General features: G+C 31.6%; 2 protein-coding genes and 1 pseudogene across 5 annotated transcripts in view; 2 read left to right on the top strand and 1 right to left on the bottom strand.

Annotated features, from left to right (window-relative positions):
* Positions 1–24,634, top strand: part of LOC100795233 (TMV resistance protein N) — a 93,516-nt gene that overhangs the window by 7,342 nt on the left and 61,540 nt on the right. For 2 of the 4 annotated variants that reach the window (XM_041010187.1, XM_041010186.1), the window contains 2 exons: positions 6,335–7,075; positions 7,159–7,653. The exons of 1 other annotated variant lie outside the window; for it this stretch is intronic. In XM_041010187.1, the coding sequence (XP_040866121.1) occupies positions 6,335–7,075; positions 7,159–7,638 (1,221 nt within the window). In that variant the 3' untranslated portion in view covers positions 7,639–7,653. Of the gene's footprint in view, positions 1–2,365; positions 2,878–4,523; positions 5,638–5,830; positions 6,119–6,268; positions 7,076–7,158; positions 7,654–24,634 lie in introns of those variants that run through there. One more of the 4 variants, XM_026126008.2, reaches the window with a different exon arrangement.
* On the top strand, positions 10,514–14,057 carry LOC100794178 (disease resistance protein RPV1-like; annotated as a pseudogene).
* On the bottom strand, positions 16,138–17,250 carry LOC102662258 (uncharacterized). Its single transcript, XM_006599918.1, has 2 exons — positions 16,723–17,250; positions 16,138–16,230 (listed from the first exon to the last, which is right to left on the bottom strand). Exons 1-2 carry the CDS (start codon positions 17,248–17,250, stop codon positions 16,138–16,140), a joined length of 621 nt encoding a protein of 206 aa, XP_006599981.1.

The following is a 24,634-nucleotide window of genomic DNA, read 5'->3' as shown; positions in this document are numbered from 1 at the left end:
CTTTAGCTATTTATATTTTTTCTCATCCAGCTGGTTCAATTCAGTTCCGGTAGTTTCATTATATATTTGTGCCTAAATAATTTTTTGAATAAATTATTCATTTTGACTGAAGTAACGTCTTTTTTTTTTTAAAAAAAGAACTAAAGGTAGCCCCTCTCTGGTATAGGAACCTACAAGTCAAAAGAACTTACGTAAAGATATCTTCAAAAGTTGTTACTGTTTATGCTTACATCTTTATCATCAGTCAGACCTGCAATGTTACCTCCGTCAGCCTAGAGGGACTCCACAACATTAAGTAATCTTCTGTTAACTCGCCACTTGGTGTTGCCAAGTGTGTCCAAAAAAATGTATCATTAAAAAGCAAAAAAAAGTTAAGCTTATATAACAGAATCACGGTATCAAATTTTGACTAAGCATGTTTGGTTTGACGGTGTAACCTGTGAATCACGATAATTTTGATCAAACTTGATTTGATTTTATATCAATATGTTTGGATGTTATTTTATAATTTCATATTCGATCCTCAAAATAACTGTGACTTCAAAGTAGGTAGGAGGAGCTAGCTTTCAATTTAACCTAAATTGATTCAAGAAATTATAAAATATTATTATTTAACTTCGTGATAGACTATATTATAGTTGGACATTCATATTTTCTTAAGACTTTACTTATTTGGATAGTTGAAAATTTATTATTATATTTACTTGTTCTCTCAGTTAAAGACATAATATACATGATTAATAATTTGAATAAAAATATCATGTTTATTCACTTTTTTAATTGTTTTATTAGGTAAATATTATTTAGTGGATGTTAGCTACCCAACACCAATGGGGTATCTTGGTCTTTATAGATGTGAACGTTATTATCTCCCTGGTTTTAGACGTAAATCTGGATTTGCAAATGATAATCAGGTCTTCAATTTTTATCACTCAAGTTTAAGGTGCACAATAGAAAGAACTTTTGTTGTGTGGAAGAATAGGTTTGCAATTTTATGTCATATGCCTAAATACAAATTTGAAACACAAGTTCCAATAGTTTGTGCAATAATGACTATACATAAAGGAATGTTGAAATGGATTTTGATTTTATACGCTATGAAGAAGAAGACATATTTCTTGATGTAGATTATAATAATCACAATGAGACTAGCTTTGACCAATCCCAAGTTCTAAACATAGTTTCTGCATCAGAGATGGATCATATTCGAGACTATATTCGAGATTAAATTATACGGTACAAGAAAAAAAACTAATATTATATTTATTATTGAATTTGATTGACTTTATATATGTTTCTTATTTGTACTTTTTAATTTAAATATATTTGTGTATTTATGTTAATTTTAATTTTTTACAATGAATATGAGTTTATATATCTATTTAATTTTAATTTATTTTTATGTATATAAAAAAATAGTAAATTATAATAACAAATAAGTATTCAAAGACTTAAGGTCTATTTTAGTAATTTTACTTTCAAAATTAATTATGACTAAAAATATTCAAACATTATTCTCTTTAAAAATTAATTTTCTAATAATGTTATCCAAACAAAAATCACCTAAAATCAATTATATAAAATCACGTTAATCGAAAATTACTTTATGATTTAAAATTAATTTTATCAACATTCATCCAAACACGCCCTAAATAAACAATCTAAGAATTGTGCCTTTGTGCAGGGAAAATTAAAAAATACGATGGCTTAAATAAAATTTTAGACATAATTGATTTCTAAGTCCGAAGCACATTTAAATGTAGAAGACTATAAAAATTGAAAGTTAAGAGAAATTAACAATAATGTGAAATAAAAAAATTGGAAATGTTGAAACTTCAAGTGAAAACAGTAATAAAAAGACACAGAATACACTGGCAGACTAAGAGTCCTCCATATATAAAACATTACTGTAAACTTCAATGTAAGGCAACACGCAAAATGCACAAGCAAAGCCACTGACTAACTATCAAACTATCAAGTACCGCCATAACAGTGACCGTACCATAAATAACACCTCCCTGGAAATGATAATACAATAAAGATGAGATTATCGTATGATATGATGTACCTCTTGTTTCACACCCATACAAATTAAGTATGAGCGTAGGGCCATAGTGAAAAGTCTTTTTAAGTTTAGTATAACCACTGTAAGAATCCAACGACACTGTCATACCAATTAAGTATGAGCGTAGGGCAATAGTGAAAGAAAAAGACGTATGAAGCTTCATAGAAAACTCTCTTTAAGTTTCGTAGACATCGTAGGGCCATAGTAAAAAAAAAAAAAGAGATATGAAGCTTCACAGAAACGCAAGAAGCTTAAGGCTATAAAGTTTGCTTGTTTTATTACTATGGAGACCCAACACTCCTCCATATAAAATCATACAAATCTTTATTCTAAGTTCTGATGGCTGTGCGATCATTCTCTTATGATGTGTTCCTCAGCTTCCGAGGGGAAGATACTCGTTATGGTTTCACGGGCAATCTCTACAATGTCCTTCGGGAAAGGGGAATTCACACCTTCATTGATGACGACGAGCTCCAAAAAGGGGACGAAATCACCACAGCACTTGAGGAGGCAATTGAGAAGTCCAAGATTTTCATCATCGTGCTCTCTGAAAACTACGCATCTTCCTCCTTTTGCTTAAACGAACTAACTCACATCCTTAACTTTACTGAGGGAAAGAATGATCGGTTGGTTTTGCCAGTTTTTTATAAAGTGAATCCTTCAATTGTCCGAAAACACAGAGGTAGTTATGGAGAAGCACTGGCTAATCATGAAAAGAAGTTGAACTCTAATAACATGGAGAAGCTTGAGACCTGGAAGATGGCTCTGCAACAAGTTTCTAACATTTCTGGCCATCATTTCCAACATGATGGGTACGTACCCTCCTCGCTTACTTTATTTTAAATTCTTTAATTTTGACTTGTCTAATCACACTTTAATGTTCAATTTTAAAGAGATAAAAGTATAATCACATGAATGGTAATATGCTCCCGTACGAAACATGGGTTTAGTTACGCAATAGGCGGCCTTGCCAATAAGAACTGGTCCTTGGGGATGTATATATGCAACCGGTACACTATTTAAATTTATAATATGTTCTAATGTATAAATTAATAAGTTGTAAAAAAAAATTAATTCTTATAAAATATTTGAAGTCTTAATATTACTGACAATTGGTATTAATACTATTTATTTGTGATAGTTTATTTGAATTTATTAATATAATTTATCAGTTACACTTTAATCAATAGATTTATTATTATTTTAAGCTTATTTTTAAAAAAATATTATCTTTGTAACTAGATATAAGACTAAGGAAAGATAATAAATAATTTTTGGTTTCAAAATATTATTGTTTATTGGATACACGTGTCTTTAAGATATTTGGTTAAGAATTAAAAGAATTTTTTTTTGTTAAGATGCACAAATTTATATAATCCATCACTTTTTTTTATAAACGATCTCCGTAATAAATATTTTCTCTTTTAAGTCTTTAATATCAAATAAAAAATAATATTTTGAAACCAACGGTTATAGTTCCCAAAACCAGCAATTCAACAATTATTTATTTGTTAAAAAAAGGATAAATAATCATTTTGTTTCTGAATGTGTAGAACGTTCACAAATTCATTTTCAAAAAATAAAAATTTAAATTTTAGTTCTCGAATGAAAGAACCTATATAACACATTCAAGATGAATTTGTTAGTGTTACATATTTAAGGACAAAAATGACTGTTTAGTCAAAATATAATTTAATCTTTATTTTCTTCCATTTATAATCAATATTATGCTTATTAATTAATATTATACTTATTTTTATGTTTGTTTTCCTATTTTTTAAAATGTTTATTTTAATGTTATGTTTGGAACAATTAAAAAATAAGGAGATGAAAATTAAATTATATTTTGAATAAATAATCATTTTCGTCCATGAATATGAAAACGGAGTTAATTTTTTGTACTTCTTTTATTTGGGATTAAATTTTTTAATTTGCATCTTTCGGGAACAAATTTATCAACGTCTTACATATTCAAAAATGAAAATGAATATTTATCCAATAAAAAGAAGGAAATTTCTCTATCTCTTGTCTTTTGCCTTTTCAAATCTTTTGACTTCTAAGTTTGAGTTTTGCTTTTACTTTTTTTTTTTTTTTTGTCTCATCTTTGTTTTCACATCTTATGTCTTCATGCTGCAAAGCTTAGCTTTGCCCCTTCTTTTTGTTTTTGTTATTCTTTCTTCTCACCTCTAAAGTGGTTTATTTTATTTGAGCTACGATATGCAATTTTCCCCCATCGTTTCTGGTTCTTCTTCTTCAAGAATTTGTTTACTAGTTCGAAAATGAATCGTGAATTGGTATGCGCAAGCCAATTCACAGTTTTATGGTGAAGTGAGCGAATTCTGTGACTTGGGGATGTAACTTGGGATCGAAATACTTGTTAACTTGAAAAAATATTATACATATAAAAAAATGGACATGAGGTGTTAGTATGACTTCACACAATTTCTTTATTGAACAGGGGCAAATATGAATACAAGTTTATAAAGGAGATAGTTGAATCGGTGTCTAGCAAGTTTAATCGTGCTTTTTTGCATGTTCCGGATGTCCTAGTTGGGCTAGAGTCACCTGTGCTAGAAGTAAAGTCGCTTCTGGACATTGAATCTGATGATGTTGTCCACATGGTGGGGATCCATGGACTCGCCGCAGTGGGTAAAACAACACTTGCTGTCGCAGTCTATAATTCCATTGCTGACCAATTTGAAGCTTCTTGTTTTCTTGCAAATGTGAGAGAAACATCCAATAAAATTGGGTTAGAAGATCTCCAAAGCATCCTTCTTTCTAAAACAGTTGGAGAGAAGAAAATTAAGTTAACAAATTGGAGAGAAGGAATTCCCATAATAAAGCATAAGCTCAAGCAAAAAAAGGTTCTTTTGATTCTAGATGATGTTGATGAACATAAACAGTTACAAGCGATTATTGGCAATCCTGATTGGTTTGGTCGTGGTAGTAGAGTCATTATCACAACTCGAGACGAACATTTGTTAGCGCTTCATAATGTTAAAATAACATATAAGGTGAAAGAGTTGAATGAGAAACATGCTCTTCAATTACTTACTCAGAAGGCTTTTGAGTTGGAAAAAGAAGTTGATCCAAGTTACCATGATATTTTGAATCGAGCGGTAACTTATGCTTCCGGCCTTCCATTAGCTTTAGAAGTAATAGGTTCCAACTTATTTGAAAAAAGTATAGAAGAATGGGAATCTGCTCTAAATGGATATGAAAGAATTCCTGATATAAAGATCTATGCAATACTTAAAGTAAGCTATGATGCTTTGAATGAAGATGAGAAAAGTATTTTTCTTGATATTGCTTGTTGCTTCAAAGATTATGAATTGGCAGAGGTCCAAGATATACTTTATGCTCATTATGGTCGTTGCATGAAATATCATATTGGGGTGTTGGTTAAAAAATCTCTTATAAACATTCATCGGTTACATAAGGTCATCAGATTACATAACTTGATAGAAGACATGGGTAAAGAAATTGTCCGAAGAGAATCACCAACAGAGCCTTGGAAACGTAGTAGGTTATGGTTCCATGATGATATAAATCAAGTTTTACAAGAAAATAAGGTCAGTAAGATTGATACATTGAATGGTTTGGTTTTTCATCTTTAAACATGAACTATCTCTTTGAATTATTACATGCTCTTGTGACAAGTATTTTTTGCTTGATCATATGTACATTTCTCTAAATAAGCATGTTAAACTCCGAATGTATGTTCATGTATGTATTGTGGCTGATTCGTGATTTTTGTGTTAAAAGGGGACTAGTAAGATTGAAATCATATGTATGAATTTTTCCTCATTTGGAGAAGAAGTAGAATGGGATGGAGATGCCTTCAAGAAGATGAAAAATCTCAAAACACTTATTATCAAGAGTGATTGTTTTTCCAAAGGTCCCAAACATCTTCCTAATACTTTAAGAGTATTGGAATGGTGGAGATGTCCTTCACAGGATTGGCCACATAATTTTAACCCAAAGCAACTTGCTATATGCAAGTTGCCCGATAATAGCTTTACATCACTCGGGTTGGCCCCATTGTTTGAAAAGGCAAGTGTATTGAGTTCATTTCATTGATATTGTATTTTAATGAGTTCACTTTATGGTTATTCATGCGTTCTTTTTTTTTTTCATTTTATATTAGTAATCACTTCTTGTTTATTGATTTACCTCTTTTTTTATTTCCTTTTTACTTTGCAGAAGTTCGTGAATTTGACAAGTTTAAATTTGAGCATGTGTGATAGTTTAACAGAGATACCAGATGTGTCCTGTCTCTCAAAATTGGAAAAATTGTCATTTGCAAGGTGCCGGAATTTATTTACAATTCACCATTCAGTTGGTTTATTGGAAAAGCTTAAAATCTTGGATGCTGAAGGTTGCCGAGAGCTTAAGAGTTTTCCACCGTTGAAGTTAACCTCTCTTGAAAGGTTTGAACTTTCGTATTGTGTCAGTCTCGAGAGTTTTCCTGAAATATTAGGAAAGATGGAAAATATAACAGAACTTGGCTTGATTGATTGTCCCATAACAAAACTCCCACCTTCATTTCGAAATCTTACTCGGCTTCAAGTGTTATACCTGGGACAGGAAACTTACCGGTTAAGAGGCTTTGATGCTGCCACCTTCATTTCGAATATTTGCATGATGCCAGAACTGTTTCGGGTTGAAGCTGCCCAATTGCAATGGAGGCTGCCTGACGATGTTTTGAAATTGACCTCAGTCGCGTGTTCAAGCATTCAATTTCTTTGTTTCGCAAACTGCGACCTGGGAGATGAGCTTCTTCCGCTAATTTTCTCATGTTTTGTAAATGTGATCAATTTAGATCTATCATGGAGTAAATTCACAGTTATTCCCGAATGCATCAAAGAATGCCGCTTTTTAACTATCCTTACTTTGGATTTTTGCAATCATCTTCAAGAATTTAGAGGGATTCCTCCAAACTTGAAAAAATTCTCTGCAATAGGATGCCCAGCCTTGACTTCCTCAAGTATAAGCATGTTGCTGAATCAGGTAGTGTTTTTTATGTTTTCAATTTGGTCATTGACAGAGTATTTTGATGTTACTAAACTTGATGAATTATTTATGACTAACAGGAACTGCACGAGGCTGGAGACACCAACTTTAGTTTGCCAAGAGTAGAGATTCCAGAGTGGTTTGAATGCCAGAGTCGGGGACCGTCAATTTTTTTCTGGTTCCGTAATGAATTCCCAGCCATAGCTGTTTGCGTTGTTAACTCAGATTTTAAGAAATTTTCTAGTTATCTAGTTCCCAGCGTGATCATTAATGGACATGAATACAAACATAAACCTTTATGTAGCTACTTTTTCGACGGAAAACCTTGTACGGTTGTTTTTCGTCTTCAAATGAAAGATAATTTACATGAAACACTATTAGAGAAAGAATGGAACCGTGCAGAGATTGTGTGTGAAGATTCGTGTGACGAATACGGAATCCATGTATGGAAACAGCAAAGTAGCATGGGGGATATTCGATTCACTGATCCTTTTAGAAAAAGAAATATTTGTAGTTCAGAGGTTGCGGTTGGGGAAAAAACAAAGATTAGTAGGCAGTGAAGTTGTTGAGACTCAATTTGTAGGGCAGCAACAGCATATGGGTTTTTTGTCACACTTGTGGAACTGAGAACTATCACTTGTAATTTCTTGCTGATAAAAGAAAACACTTTGAATAAATGATGAGATTCTTTTTTCTATTATAGTATTTTTTTTTTTAATATTTTTTTTCAATTGTTACATATTTATTATTTTAATTTATTTATCATACAAATAAAATAATATTTCAAGTTCACATAGAAAAATATAAAAAAATATTAATATGTAGAGTCAGTTGTAGACTCAAAATGATGTTAAGTAATTACTCATCAGATTAAATTTTTATATAAAATATTAAATTTATGTGATATTATAGATTTTATAATATTAAGATTAAAAGGTAAGAGATTAATTGATCGTAATTGGGGTTAGAACGAGATCCTTAAATGATTAAATTGAGGTTCATTTTGGAATATATAATGTGTTGTAATTCTTCTTTTACAATGATAATTACGAGATTGTTGTGTTTGACGGGCTAATTGATGTCATAATGTGACTTGGTTGAAAAAATTGAGTAATTACGAGATTGTTGTGTTTGACGGGCTAATTGATGTCATAATGTGACTTCGTGTTTTTGACCTATGATTGTGATTCTTTTAATTTTGACATGATTATGTGAAATTATTTGAGGAGTTTAATCATATGAACATAACATATTAATATTATTATTGTGTAACATGTATATGATGCAAAAGGCATGATAACGTGTTGTCTTGGGATTATGAAAGTGTGATGAACTATGTGTAAGTAATAATTTGAGTATGAGTTAAATTGTTAGATCAATTAAGATGTGTGCATTGAGTTGTGAGTGATGAACTGTAAAATCACACTCATGAATTTACCACCCTTTATTAAAATTCTTCTCCTCCCATTGAATAAAATCTCTCCTCTTCCCCCTCCTTTAAACAACACATGTAGTGCACGACTTTTATATACCCTATAAGAACAAGTCTTTACCCTTCAGCATTTCTATTAAATTATTTTCCAAAGTTGTTATCATGAGAAATAGTCACTATCTTCATCACTATTTTTGGCCTAGATCGAGAATATCACAAATGGTTTTATTTTAAAATTTCACGACTCTGAAGGAAAATTGTATTATCTTGTTTCCACTAAAAATTAAGACAAAAATGAGGAGCAGTGATGATACATTCGCAATGTGCTGATAATTTCCATGTTGACTTGGCTATCTCATGTTCTAAGCATGGCAAATAAACCATGTCCAAGTGATAATTGCGAAATATAAGCTAATTTGATAATCAATTTTTGTTAAAAATGATTGTAATTTCTTTACTTTATTATTATTTTTAATGAAATAATGAAGAAATTAACATTTTTGTTATTTGTGATTAGTAGAATTAAAAAAAAAAAAGATTTCAAGTGTTTTGAGGAAAAATTGATGTAAAAACTGAAAGAAAAAAAACCTTGAAGAAAAAGTAGGAAGAATCGGGCGCTCGCGTTAGAGGCTTAACATGCACTCCGGGCTTAGCATGCACTCCAGACTTAGCCCGTTACAGGCTTTAGCGCGCATAAGGCTCACGAAGAAGCCCAAAGGCACGCTTAGCGCGAAAGTCCGTACTAATCGCAAAGTCAGCGTGATAAGTAAACTATTTAGTGCCTATATAAGGAGGAGAAAGCAAAAGAAAAAGACACACAGTCACACAACCCACACACAAGGTCTATCCCTTAGGGAAAATCCTCTCTCTTTAGTCATTTCCCTTTTTCTTGTTATTAGTCATCCATCACCTTCTTCCATTAACCCCCTAACGTGTAAAATCTTTTATGGCTATGAAAGACTAAATCTCTTTTGTTGGGAGTCAGCTAGAGGCCAAACTCTTATAATATAATTCTTTCCTATTATCTATTTATAATGCAATTTTGTTTCTATTATTCTTCTATTTGCTTTTATGTTATTAGGGTCTAATCACCTATATATTGTTTAGAGGTTAATGCACATTGAAAAATACAGGAAACTAAAGATAAGATAACTCAGTAGATGTGGGTGGAAACAAGAATTTTATAAAATAGAGAAAATCAATTATTATACTATGAGTAGTTTTGACATACTAGGTCCCAACATCATTGCATTATGATTCTATCTTCATCTTATCTTTTATTTTTCTTATCTTATATTTTTTTATCTTCTATTTTCTTTTATCTTTATCATCTTTTAATTTAAATATTTTATCTTCTATTTTTATCTTTAAATCTTTTATTTTTCTTTTAAATATTTATCTTATCTCCTATCTTATTTATCTATTATTTTATTTACTTATCTCTAGTTTGCTTTTAAATTTAAATTGGATTTGAATCAATACAAACGAAATCCTTGTGGATTTAAAATTGGTGCACTTATCCGATCTATTAACAACAAGCACTCTTAATCCACCCCATCAGAAAATATAAATTCGTGTTTGTAACTTTTATTTACCCTTCATAAAAACTAAATAAAAATAACAAAATATATAAGAAAAAATTCAAAGAAAATTAAAAAGGACAAAAAATTGCCTTAGAAAAATAATATGAAGATCAGTGAATTCGTGTTCTTGTATTTATCACACAAAAGCTTAATGAAGAAATAAAAATAAAAGTTTAACAATTGACTATTTTAGAAAGAAACAACGAAAATGAAATAATATATCTTGTGTATGCGTAGCTAGGTATGTATATTTGAATTAATCAAATTGGATTTTATTTCATGAAGATAAGTATGTGCGTAGAGCCATAGTGAAAGAAAAAGACATATGAAGCTTCGTAGAAAACCAAGTTTCCTAGAGATCGTAGGGCCATAGTAAAAAAAAAAAAAAAGACATGAAGCTTCACAGAAACGCTATAAGCTTAAGGCTATAAGTTTGCTTTGTTTTATTACTATGGAGACCCAACACTCCTCCATCTACAGTCATACAAACCTTTATTCTAAGTTCTGATGGCTGTGCGATCATTCTCTTACGATGTGTTCCTTAGCTTCCGAGGGGAAGATACTCGTTATGGTTTCACTGGCAATCTCTACAATGTTCACCGGGAAAGGGGAGTTCACACCTTCATTGATGACGACGAGCTCCAGAAAGGGGACCAAATCGATCACCACAGCACTTGAGGAGGCAATTGAGAAGTCCAAGATTTTCATCATCGTGCTCTCTGAGAACTACGCATCTTCCTCCTTTTGCTTAAACGAACTCACTCACATCCTTAACTTTACTAAGGAGAAGAATGATGTGTTGGTTTTGCCAGTTTTTCATAAAGTGAACCCTTCAGATGTCCGACACCATAGAGGTAGTTTTGGAGAAGCACTAGCTAATCATGAAAAGAAGTTGAACTCTAATAACACGGAGAAGCTTCAGACCTGGAAGATGGCTTTGCACCAAGTTTCTAACATTTCTGGCTATCATTTCCAAGATGATGGGTACCCTTCCTCACTTACTTTATTTTAAATTCTTTAATTTTGACTTGTCTAATCACACTTTAATGTTAAATTTTAAAGAGATAAAAGTATAATCACATAAATTGTAATATGCTCCGGTTTGAAACATGGGTTTAGGTACGCAGTAGCGGCCTTACCAATAACTGGTCCTTGGGGATGTATATATACAATCGGTACACTATTTAAATTTATAATATGTTCTAATGTATAAATTAATAAGCTGCCAAAATTTTTTAATTCTTATAAAATATTTGAAGTATTAATATTACTGACAATTGGACTTAATATTATTTATTTGTGATAGTTTATTTGAATTTTATGATATATTTTTTATTAAGATAATTTATTAGTTGCACTTTAATCGATAGATTTATTATCATTTTAAGTTTATTTAAAAAATAATATTATCTTTTATACCTAGATATAAGACTAAGGAAAGATAATAAATTATTATTATTTTTAAAATATTATTGTTTATTTGATCTTACTGATTAGGACAAATTTATATATTCTATAACTTTTTTTTATGAAGAATCTCCATAATATATATTTTCTCTTTTTAGTCTTTAATACTAAATTAAACAATAATATATATTTTGAAACCAACAGTTACAGTTTCCGAAACCATGAATTCAATAATTATTTATTTGTTAAAATAAAAAGTTAAATAGTCATTTTTTAATTGAGACAAATTAATACATATGTTAACTTTCGTTCTTTACCATTAATGAGAGCCTACATGTCACATTTAGGGACAAATTTGTTAGTGCTCTATGCATTCACGAGAATTCAGCTCTACACATCTATGGACAAAAATGATTATTTATCCAAATATAATTTAATCTTCATTTGCTCTTATTTTTTAATCGCTGCAAGTATAACATTTCAATAAACACTTAAAAAATAGGAAAACAAACATAAGTTAGAACAAATACAATAATAAACATAATATTGATTAATAAGCATGATTGATCTAAAATTTCTATTAATATAATTTAATCTTCATCTTCTCCCATTTTTTAATCGTTGTAAGTATAACATTACAATAAAAAACTTTAAAAAATTAGAAAAGCAAACATAGGTTAGAACGAATCTAGTATGACCGTACCTTACTCAAAATATGAGATTCAAACAAAAATACATAACTATTAAGTTAATTCTTACAAAAAAAATGAGACTCAACTTGATTTTTCCACTATCTAATGTTGTTTCAATAGAAATTTCAAAACAACAAACATGTTTGGTTTACTAATCAATATTATGCTTATTATTATGTTTATTTTAACTTATGGTTGTTTTTCTATTTTTAAGTGTTTAGTGTAATGTCATGTTTGCAACAATTAAAAATAAAATATGAAGATTAAATTATATTTTGAATAAATAATTATTTTCGTGACTAAATATGTAGAGCACTGACAAATTTTTGGGAATAAATTTGTCAGCGTCTATACATTTAAGAATGAAAATGAATATTTATCCTAAAAAAAAGGAAATTTTCTCCTTTTCAAATCTTTGACATCTCAGTTTGAGTTTTGCTTTTACTTTTTTTTGGTTTCATCTTTGTTTTACACATCTTATGTCTTCACGCTGCAGAGCTTAGCTTTGTCCCTTCTCTTTGTATCTGTTATTCTTTCTTCTCACCTCTAAAGTAGTTTATTTTGTTTGAGTTACAATATGCAAATTTTCCCCATCGTTTCTAGTTCTTCTTCACGAATTTGCTTACAAATTTTAACGAACTAGTTCAAAAATGAGTCATGTGAATTTGTATTCACGAACCAATTTGCGATTTTATGGTGAAGTGAGCGAATTCTGTAACTTAGGATCAAAATACTTGTTAACTTGAAAAAACATCATACATATCAACAAATGGACATGATGGGTTTTACTCTGACTTCACACAATTTCTTTGTTGAACAGGAACAAATATGAATACAAGTTCATTAAGGAGATAGTTGAATGGGTGTCTAGCAAGGTTAATCGTGATCATTTACATGTTTCGGATGTCCTGGTTAGGCTAGAGTCACCGATGCTAGAAGTTAAGTTGCTTTTGGATGTTGGACGTGATGATGTCATCCACATGGTGGGGATCCATGGGCTTGATGAAGTGGGTAAAAGATCACTTGCTGTCGCAGTCTATAATTCCATTGGTGGCCATTTTGAAGCTTCTTTCTTTCTTGGAAATGTGAGAGGAACTTCCAACGAGATAAATGGGTTAGAAGATCTCCAAAGCATCATTCTTTCCAAAACAGTTGGAGAAATTAAGTTAACGAATTGGAGAGAAGGAATTCACATAATAAAGCGTAAGCTCAAGGGAAAGAAGGTTCTATTGATTCTAGATGATGTTGATGAACAGACACAATTACAAGCGATTATTGGCAGCCTTGATTGGTTTGGTAGTGGCACTAGAGTCATCATCACCACTCGGGACGAACATTTGTTAGCACTTCACAACATTAAAATAACATATAAGGTGAGAGAGTTGAATGAGAAACATGCTCTTCAATTACTTACTCGGAAGGCTTTTGAGTTGGAAAAAGAAGTTGATCCAAGTTATCATGTGTTAATGATTTGGCAAGTGCACCAAATGTCCAAGTAGTAAAACTCGAAAGTCCGAGTGTCGAATTTCACAGGAATTTTGTTTTGTACTTTTATTGTATAATTTTCAATTCGTTAGGGAAGAAATAAAAAGTGATATAAAATAAGTAAAAGAATAGTAATAGATAACAACTAATGGTAGAGAAAATAATAGAAAGCAAAATAATTTATTAGAGAATTCAATAGAATGAGAATGTTAGGACCTAGCATGCCTCATTTACCTAGGATTTATGATTTTTAGATTTTTCTTTATCAATTAGGTGAATTTATCCTACTCATATCTATTCGATTACTTGCCCTTGATGCGTCATGATGACAAGCCTATTTTACCTACCAATCTTCCAATGCCTTTGCAAAGATTCAATAGATAAAATGCGTGAAGCTTTGATTCTAGATGTGTGCTTTAATGCATGGGCATAATATTATCATCCTATGTCTAGCTATGATTTTATTATGATATATTTTATTTTTGTTCTATTAGAAGTTATCCTCTGTCGAGCGCCTAACCCCTAAAACTGATACATGCATGTTTTCTTTAATTTTTATTAAGAGTTACCCTTTGTCGAGCATCTAACCCCTAACATAATGTAAAGAGGAGTAATGCATGAAATATAAATAAGAAAAGAAAATAGGATAGAAAACACGTGTTACATTGACAAATATGGAGTACATCATACATCTTTTGGCTTTTTAGGCCTGGCAGGCCCTAACTAGGAGTTTAGCCTCCCATGGCCATTGAGGACCATACACTGAAATGGAGTTATAAGAATTAGTGGAGGAGAAGGGATGGAAGAAGGGAATAGAAAAAATGACGAGAGAGAAGAGAATTCCCTAAAGAAGAGTTCTCAGGCTTTGGGTATGTGTGAGAGTATTCTAAGACTCGGTGTGTCTTTTCCCTTTGGCTTGACTCCCTTTTTATAGTTGCTAGAGTGGACTTGGGCCTGCGTACTCGCGCTTAGCGCACTCTGCTCACTTAGTGCAGGTTCCTATTTTCGCGCTTAGCGCGTGCTGTGCGCTGAGTGCGTCTTGGGCTGGACCTGATGCTAAAATCTTCATCTTTTTATTTTTTATTTTTTGCATCCTTTTGCTTTTAATCCCTCCATTTTTTTATATCTGCAGCCATAAACAAAAAACATCAATTCCTAACAATTAAGCATGGATAACTGTTAAATAATTATTTTTACAGATATTTTAACTTTATTTTCATAAAAAAACATATTTTATTTAGCAGTTATCAAAATCCCCTAAATTAAAAGCTTTGCTTGTCCACAAGCAAAAATAAACATAAGAGTGGGCTTTGAATGCTCCAACACTTTTAATAGTTGCAATTTTTCAAATCCCTTCAGTTGGGTCTTCTTGCATTGGCCACGATCTTGTAATGGAAGCATAAGCAACATGGAGATAGAGTTGGTTACTAGCTAATCAAGAATCTATAATTTTCTAGGATTTCAAAAATTAGGGTTATAAGAGAGCATTTATCCTAGAAAAACTTACACTTATTCAACCTAGGTTTATTTGTCTTTCAGCCTCAGCACTAATGGCACCTATTTATTTTCTGCCTTTTTTTTAAGAAAACACCGTTGGGTTTATTAGCTTTTTTTTATTTGAGGGTGCCTTATTGAGCGTTGTTTTTACCTTCCTAAGATGATATTTATCCTAACCCTCCCCCAAATTAGGGGTATATCATGACTAAAACCCTTATGCTCTCTTAGAACCTTAAAACAAGGTCATGGATATCAGGAAAAAATATGGTTAGGGTCTTTATAGAAAAATAATTATCAAATTTGGCTCAATTATGGTGCAAGGGATAATTTATCATCAAAGGTTGGCTTTTTGGCTAGGTGGCTAAAAATAATAAGAAACATGGCCTTGATCATTTCCATTCCATGTAATCAATATAACAATCTAAGGATGATGCAAAATTGGGAAATTAAAAACAAACGTTCTCTCACAAATAAGTTCACACAACTCACCGGGACAAAATAAAATTGTTGGCTTACAACACCATGATTTCTTTAAGACAGACTAACATTTTCTCTCTTTGTTGTGATTCATACTCCACTACTTGACTGACGCTGGCCTTCATGGAACCAGCATTTCCATGAAACTGGTATGCAACATTTCAAGTGTTTAAGCCCTTTAAAAAAAAAGCCTTAGCAACAGTGCCTCATAAATATCATGGAATTATTTGAGAGAAAATAAAACTAAAGACATAGTGACTGAATTGAAATAAAAATTATCTACAGATGAAGCTTATTTTTTTATTTATTAAATTACTTTTATTTTAATTTATTTTATTATTTTATTATTTTTTATTATTTTTTTGCTTCCTCAACCCAATTCTAGCCGTGGGCCCCAATCAGCAGCTGCCAATTTTGCCATGATGTCATTCCTAACTCTAGCCTCAGTAGTCTTTATGATCTCAGAGGGCTCACCCCTTCCCCCCATCAGTAGATGGCTGGCCTTCTAGCTAAGAAACTTGCTGGATGAAGGCCTCCGGGGTTGTCAGTGGTGGGTCCATCCCTAGGTGTATGGAGAGTCTGCAAAGACCATGGGCAATGATTTGTTGGCCTTGGTAGATGAACTGAAGCATCTGACTATGTTGGTCCATCAGGATTGAGGTGGGGGATGGTTGGCGACGGACAACAAGTGGTGGGGCATAGTATGTTGGGGTGACATTTTCTGAAGTGGAGCGAGGGAAAATCCTAGGTGGAATCCCCTTTTAGAGTAGGCACTGCTCGACATTTTCATGAGACCAACTTGGTCTTCTCAGATGGATTCCTACTTTTCAATTCTTCACAATTGGTCCCCTTGGCAAGAATGTTTCCTTTGTGATCTAAGTCTTCCAAGCAAGACCTTAGATCTTTCTCCTCTTCACTGGGTAGATAATCCATAACATTGATTAGAGCTTTATCCAATGATGTTTGTGTAGTTTGGAGAATACCGATGTCTTCTTTATCTACCCCCTCCACCTTGAAGCACCTCCTATCTTTTCCTGGGCATTTAATTTCTTAAAAAATATTGAAGGTTACCTTTTGGTCGTCGATACTCATTTTTAGATTGTCATTCCCCATATCTACCACAAAGTTGGCAGTTAGCATGAAGGGTTTGCCTAGGATAAAAAGAATTTCTGCATCTTCTTCTATGTCTATGATGACAAAATCTATCGAGAAAGTAAAATGGCAGACTTTGACCAAGACATCTTCCACTACCCCGTATGGTTTGGTGATTGATCGATCTGCTAGCTGGAGCGTCATCTTGGTAGGGTCTATCTTTAGGTTTCCAATTCTCCTACACATTGAGAATGGCATCAAGTTGATGCTTGCTCCTAAGTCAATGAGAGCCTTCCCTACTGAATCATTCCCTATGGTGCAAGGGATTGTCACGCTCCCGGGGTCCTTAAATTTCTCGGGCAGCTTCCTCTGTGTCACTACACTACAGTAGCCTCCCACCATAATGTTTTCACTATCAATGTACTTCCCCTTCTTGGTGAGGATTTCCTTCATGAATTTGGTGTAGAGAGGCATTTGTTGTAAGGCTTCCCCAAATGACATGGTCATGTCCAGCCCTTTGAATATCTCCAAGAAATGCTTGAAGTAATGCTCCTTATTCTTCTTTGATGGCACCAAAGGATATGGGGGATCCTTTAGAGAGGCTGATGGGTCTTTTTTCCTAGCCTTTTAGGCTAGTTGGTTTTTGGTCTTGGAGGTTAAGAACTTATTTTCTTCTTCTTTCTCTTCTTCCTCTTTCTCCCCTTCTTTGTCTACCCTTCCTTCCTCAGACTGGTCTCCTTCAATTTTCTCTTCCTCTCCTTGTGCTCTCTTCTAACTTCTAGTCAAAAACTCCTTACATTCCTCTTTCAAGTTTTTTTTTTGTGGTTGCTCCAAAGGTGTTGGTGGGTCTTTCGGCTATTTGTTAGGCTAATTGCCCCACTTGTATTTCTAGGTTCTTGATGGAGGCTTCTGTGCTCATATGGTTGGACATGGATATCTGCATGAATTGATTCAGTGTCTCCTCAAGCCTACTAGTCTTCTCATAAAGATCTATCCCTTGGTTGGAATTTTGGGCTGGTTGACTTCCATGCTCCTTGTTGAATTGGTTCCCTGGATGATTCCTTTAGCTTGAGCCCTGTGTGAAATTTCTCCCTTGGTTGAATCCCGATGATCCTCCTTGGTTGTAGCCTTGGAATTTGTGGCAATTTTGAGCTCCCATGTAGTTTATACCCCCTAGAAGAATCTTCTTGCGCTATGCATTGCCCTGGCTCATGTGCTCTTCCGTAGATGTGGCATCCCCCTATTTGCATGATTAAAGAGTGAGAGGGACTCACCACTTGTAGTTGTTGCGAAAGCTTGCAAAGGGTCTCCGTTAGGGCCTCTATCTGCTGAGATAATAGCTTGTTCTGGGCCAAAGTTGCTTCTTGGGCTATGAGTTCTAGAAGGTATCTCTTTGTTGGCATGTACGCTCGATCACAAAGGATGGCGTGATCATTGGCTGCCATGTTTTCTATAAGCTCCATTGCCTCTTCTGGTGTCTTCAGCTTGATTTTCCCCTTGCGGATGCGTCAAGGAGTTGCTTTGATTGTGGTCGTAGGCCATCTATAAAGATGTTTAGTTGCATTGACTAACTGTACCCATGTGTAGGCGTCTTTTTGAGTAGTCCATGGAAACGGTCAAGCGCCTCACTGAGGGATACATAAGGAAATTGATGGAATGAAGATATTTCCATCTTCCCTTCAGTAGTCTTTGACTCTAGGAAGTATTTCTTTAGGAAGTTTTCTATGACTTCATCCCAAGTCCACAAGCTATTACCCTTAAAGGAGTGTAGCCGCCTTTTTTCTTCCCCTGCTAAAGAAAAAGAAAAGAAATTAAGGCGTATAGCAGTTTCAGGGACACCGGAAGTTCTACCTCGCATACACAAAAACAAGCACTATCGTTCAAATTATGGAAGAAAAAAATGGAAAAGAAAAATTGTAAAATAAAGAATAAAAGAATTATTGCTTACAAATTGAAAATGTATGGCAACCATGTACGAAGACAAAATCCCCGACAACGGCGCCAAAAACTTTTAACGGTTTGGCAAGTGCATCAAATGTCCAAGTAGTAAAACTCGGAAGTCCGAGTGTCAAATTCCACAGGGACTTTGTTTTGTACTTTTATTGTATAATTTTCAATTCGTAAGGGAAGAAATAAATAGTGTTGTAAAATAAGTAAAAGAATAGTAATAGATAACAACTAATGGTAGAGAAAATAATAGAAAGCAAAATAATTAATTAGAGAATTCAATAGAATGAGAATGTTAGGACCTAACATGCATTGTTTCCCTAGGATGTATGGATTTTAGATTTTTCTTTATCAATTAGGTGAATTTATCCTACCCACATCTATTCGATTATTTGCCCATGATGCCTCACGATGACAAGCCTATTTTACCTACCTATCTTCCAAATACCTTTGCAAAGATTCAATAGATAAAATGCATAAAACTTTGATTCTAGATGTGTGATTTAATGCATGGGCATAATGTTATCATCCTATGTCTAGCAATGATTTTATTATGATATATTTTCTTTTTGTTTTATTAGAAGTTATCCTCTGTCGAGCGCCTAATCCCTAAAACTGATACATGCATATTTTCTTTATATTTTTATTAAGAGTTACCCTCTGTCAAGCATTTAACCCCTAACATAATATAAAGATGAGTAATGCATGAAATATAAATAAGAAAAGACAATATATAGGATAGAAAACACGTGTTGCATTGATAAATATGGAGTACATCATACATTTATTGGCTTTTTAGGCAACATTAGCCAAGGCTATTTTATAGCCGATGTTGGGTATGATTTTTTGTCTGACATTGGTCTGGGCTATTTTTTAGCCAACTTTGACCAGGGATTTTTCGACCAACATTGACCATTGATATTTTTAAGCCAACATCGAGTAGGTTCTATTAGTCGACATCGATCAAGCTATTTTTTAGCCAATATTGGGTGGATTTTTTGGCAACGCCTGCTAGGATTTTTTAGGCAGGCATTGGTTAAAAATAGCTTTGGTTAATGTCATTCGAAAAGACCCTAGTCGATGTCGACCAAACAAACCCTAGCTAACGTTGGTAAAAAAATCTAGCCAACATCGACTGAAAAATAGACTCAACCAACGTTAGCCAAAAAATAGTCCCAACTGACGCCAGTTGACAAATATTGCCAGCATACTTTAACAAAAAAAATCTTATTTGATGTCGATCGAAAAATAGTCTTGATTGATGTCGGTTTAAAAACATCATTGGTTGTGATCAGACAAAACAATCCTAGATAAAATTATCAATATTTTGTATTTATAAATTATTAAAAATTAAATATATTTTTATTAATATTTAAAAATTAGATTGTGTTTATTTTGCTATGAAGTTTCATATTAAAATTTCATCTATTTAAAATATAAAATTGAAATTTTGTATATGGAGAAAATTGAATTGTCCTATCCAAACAAATAACTCAAAATGGAAGAAATTTGAATTGATTTATTCAAACAAAATATTTTAAAAATGAAGAAAATTAAAATCAAAACAATTTAAATTCTAAGTATTTTAAATTTATTGAAATTTTGAAATTTCTAATCCAAATACAATGTTAGTGTATTGGAATGGTGGAGATGTCCTTTGCAGCATTGGCCACATAATTTTAACCCAAAGCAAGTTACCCGATAGTAGCTTTACATCACTAGGGTTGGCCCCATTATTTGAAAAGATAAGTGTATTGAGTTCATTTCATTGATATGGTATTGTAATAAGTTCGCTTTATGGTTATTCATGTCTTTTTTTTTAACGTTTTATAGTAACTAGTTATTGATACGCACGGGTCTTTTCCAAAGCCTTTTGCATGTATATTTATTTGTTTTGTAAAGTGGATGTAAATAAAAATCAATGTGCAAATAATAATATATTTAATATGGATAATATATTTAGTGTTCAAAGTCAAATATCCAAATTGTTCAGAAAAGTAAAAAAGATACATAAGAAAATTCTTGTCGGCCGGATGTCTACATAATCAAAAAGAGGCTTAAGGTAAAGCCTACATAATAATAATAATAATAATAATAATAATAATAATAACACAAATTAAAAGAAAGTGTAAAGAAGACTTGTGTTAAAGCAAAAGAAAAACATTGGTTGCTGCATGCTTCTTGGATGACCTTGCAAATGAAAACGATTAATATCGAAACAAACATGGATAACAGCAAAAAGGGCCTTAAGTTACCGCCCACATAATAATAATAATAATAATAATTAAACGAAATCCAAAAATAACACAAATTAATTCTCTTATATTACAACACATTTTGTTTCTTTTAATACTAAATTTCTAAAAAATGAAATTTTTGTGAGAAGATATATAAGATAAGTTTCGAAAATGGATTTGTAGTAAGGGTCGAGACTTTTATTACAAATGATCAATAATTACTTTTACCAAAAATATTCTTTCATATCTATAATCTAGGTATTCTATTGGTGATGGGTTCAAATCAAATAATAGGATTAGGATTCTCAATATACAAAGCGTAGATGATGAGATGGTTTGTATTTTTTCGTATATATCCAAAAATTTCAATATTGGAATCGATAATTCACACTGTAAGACTTATTTGATCTTTTAAATTGTTAAAATGTTCGAATTTTAGTTTTCTGATAAATTCTTAATTTTTTTTAAGACATTACTCAAATTACAGATCTCATTTGAAAACTTACATGAGCTTGCCAAACAAAAGCTAAAAGAAAAAAGAGTAAGGATATTATTGGCATAATATCCACATTTTTTTCTTTAAGAAAATATATATTTTTTAATTAGAATTTTCATTTTTATTTTATATATATATATATATATATATAATACAATAAAAATGAAAAGAAATTAATATTAATTTATGAATAAAACTAAAAAAATGAATAAAATAAGATAAAACCCTCCAAAATCCTTCTTTGATTTGAACTTATCTAGTTCAAAATATTTTTTTTATTCTGGAAAAAAATCGAATAAATCACACTTCTATATAATATCTTAATAGAATTGTACCTAATGATCAATAAATTTTAATTTTTTAAAAGGAAGCAAACATGCATGACTACATCAGCATAATAATAATAATAATAATAATAATAATAATAATAATAATAATAATAATAATTATAATTATAATAATAATAATAATAATAATAACCATATATAATTTATCTATGAAGGGAGAAATGATGCACATATATAATTAAATTTAGATTTTGCATCCACGTCTAGTCCAACAATTAGTAGTAAGGCTTACATTTTGCAAGGTAATTTACATAAGAGATAATAAACCTTTTCTTATGTTTTTATTCATGTAAATTTTAAAATTGTTCCCTTGCTGGTTGTCATTGTAAATCCTGGATGAAACATTAAACTCCTCTTGTCAATAGTCAGTACGAATTTAACAAATCCATCATAATCCTTTTGTGGACTGTCTACTTCTTTATCTATGAAGGGAAAATAATGCACATATATAATTAAATTCAAATTTTGCATCCACATAAGATGTTACATTAAATAAAAGCTAAACAACACTCATGTTATATGTAAATCCTTCTGCTTTCACACAAACCTAAAGAGTAGCTCTCTTCTGCCAATATCTCTATCAAGTGTTCAGTAAAAGCACGAATGTGAGCATGCTCACCTATTCCAAAAATCTTTAAAATTACAACTTTTTCTGTTACCAATATATTCCAGAAAACCATCAATTTACATAGTCTTACCATATAAATCAAAGGGAAATCCAAAAATCAAAGACGATAAAAATTACACTTAGAGCAAGTTCTTTTAAAGTGGCCACACGTAGAAAGGAAAAACAAAAAAATCATATCAAAACTGGAATGCACTGATATTGATAACTATTGATTTCCATGAAATTGATTTTTATCATTTGATTTAAAATGAAAATCCATCAATAATTGTTGAAACAAATACACAAAATGAATATAAATTAAAATATGGTCTTTCAAAATCCAGAAATTGTTATAAATTAAAATAGAAAAAGAAAAAATGTGATAAACAAAATACTCTTCACTATATGTGCCTTACATTCGTAAATCGGATTGAGAAACCCAGCTATACAACACATAAATAAAAATATTTAGTTGTGCGTAGCATATTGCATTATCATAAATGGTGTAGCAAGTAAACACATAAAATGAGCTCCATGTAAGCATGTTTTCCATTAGTCATCCCCTGCTTTCTGAACCATAAGCTCCCATTGAAAATACAGAGGTTGTGCGTTTTACATCAAATAACAATTGATTCAATCAAAATAATATATTTGTCTTGTAAAATGGAAGTAGTGTTACATAATAAAAATAACAAAATACGTTTTGGTGTCATAATAGGAGTGTAAAATTGCGCCTAACTCATCATATTTCGGATGAAACTTTTCCCCATTACAAAGTCTAGGATCTCAGCCAAGATACCCTACACATAAAGAAGTACTTAGAATAACATGCAACTAGAATGTATGAAATTAGGGCAAGAACAGAAAGCAATGGATGATACTTAGTGGAGGCTTGAATTGTTTTTCAAAATGTGTTTTAAAGAAAAACATTTTCCTTTAACAAAAATAATTTAAGAATTATACAATTGTAGGTTTCCTCGTAAAATTAATGAATCAATGAAAGCCTTATTTCTTCAAAAAAAATTACAAAGCAAAACCAATGAAAGAGAAAGGTAAAAATAACACTAAATTTAAGAAAATACTAAATTGCTTATTTTCTATTTTTTTATCCCACCTGTATGAAATCTTTTTGGAAGATACATTGTAAAATTAATTTAAGAAACTATTTTAAGAGATTGCAATTGTACAATTAAAATGCGAGTAAATAATTCATACGGTATGAATTAAAGAACAATACTAAAAGCAATTGCCTAGCATGAATTGAAGAACAATACTAAAAACATATGCGAAACAACACCAATGCATGTTTGGCGTGTGATATTCAAGATAATAATGTGTATTAAATTTGTTTGGGTTCGTAATATATAAAAAATGGTTTGGGTAGAATTATTTAAAAAATAAACGTGATCAAGCATATAAAAAAAAGACTTCGTTCGTCACTTTTAACATTTTGATGAGATATAAAAAATTCAACATCATCATCATGTATGATGATGCCTTTGGAGTGCATTAATCTCCAGAATAAATGTACTTATTTACAGGCTTAGAGTTCCACCAAAAAATTTACAGGCTTAAAGGGGAAAAAAAACTTTTGACATAATATTAATAAAGAAGATTTAATAACCAAAAACTAATACGTTTAATTCCACAAAAATTGTTTATTTTTTTTTGTTTTTTTTCTTACACAATCAAAGCAACTCCTTGTACCACTAATATTTTATTTTATATTATAAACTTCTCGTGTTCGTTTACATTAATCGTTTTTTTTTATTTCCAATAAATGGATTGTTGCAGCTAATATGAAGATTTATTTTCTTTATGAGATGATATAATGATTTCTAGAGAACACATTCATGTCAAGTCACACACAATAGAAGCTCATCAGAATTTCTTGAATTCATATCAAGCTCTAGGACTCTCCCACGAGTGCAAAAACATAAGAGAAATTTATTTAAGTTGAGTGTACATTGTTATTTTGAGAACAAAGCTTCTTATTCTACACTTTAGTACAAAAGTTCAAAATTTGATTTTTTGAACCCTGAAATTGAAATCACTTTGATTTCAGAGTGGGAAAAGAAAAAGTCTCATAATAGCTCTGGTTATTTATTTAGCGAGCATCATATTATTTTTTTCAAACCCTCCTTTTGTCAATACTCAGTCCGAATTTGAGCAAGGTAATAATACCATATGAAAATTTATGAAAAACAGCGTTTTACATCGGTGGAAATGGGCTTTCAAAAACGGTGGACACGCGTCT

The sequence above is a fragment of the Glycine max genome, chromosome 16 (assembly GCF_000004515.6).
Source record: "Glycine max cultivar Williams 82 chromosome 16, Glycine_max_v4.0, whole genome shotgun sequence".
NCBI classification, from domain to species: Eukaryota; Viridiplantae; Streptophyta; class Magnoliopsida; order Fabales; family Fabaceae; genus Glycine; species Glycine max.
The sequence above is the reverse complement of the archived record's forward strand: the minus strand, read 5'-3'. Positions and strand labels throughout refer to the sequence as shown.

Excerpts from the sequence above, each read along its gene's own strand:
- LOC102662258 (XM_006599918.1), bottom strand. The coding sequence starts at position 17,250 with ATGACCATGTCATTTGGGGAAGCCTTACAACAAATGCCTCTCTACACC. Across the intron at positions 16,231-16,722 it reads TGAGTATCGACGACCAAAAG|ACTCTCCATACACCTAGGGA; the intron begins GTAACCTTCAAT and ends TGGTCTTTGCAG.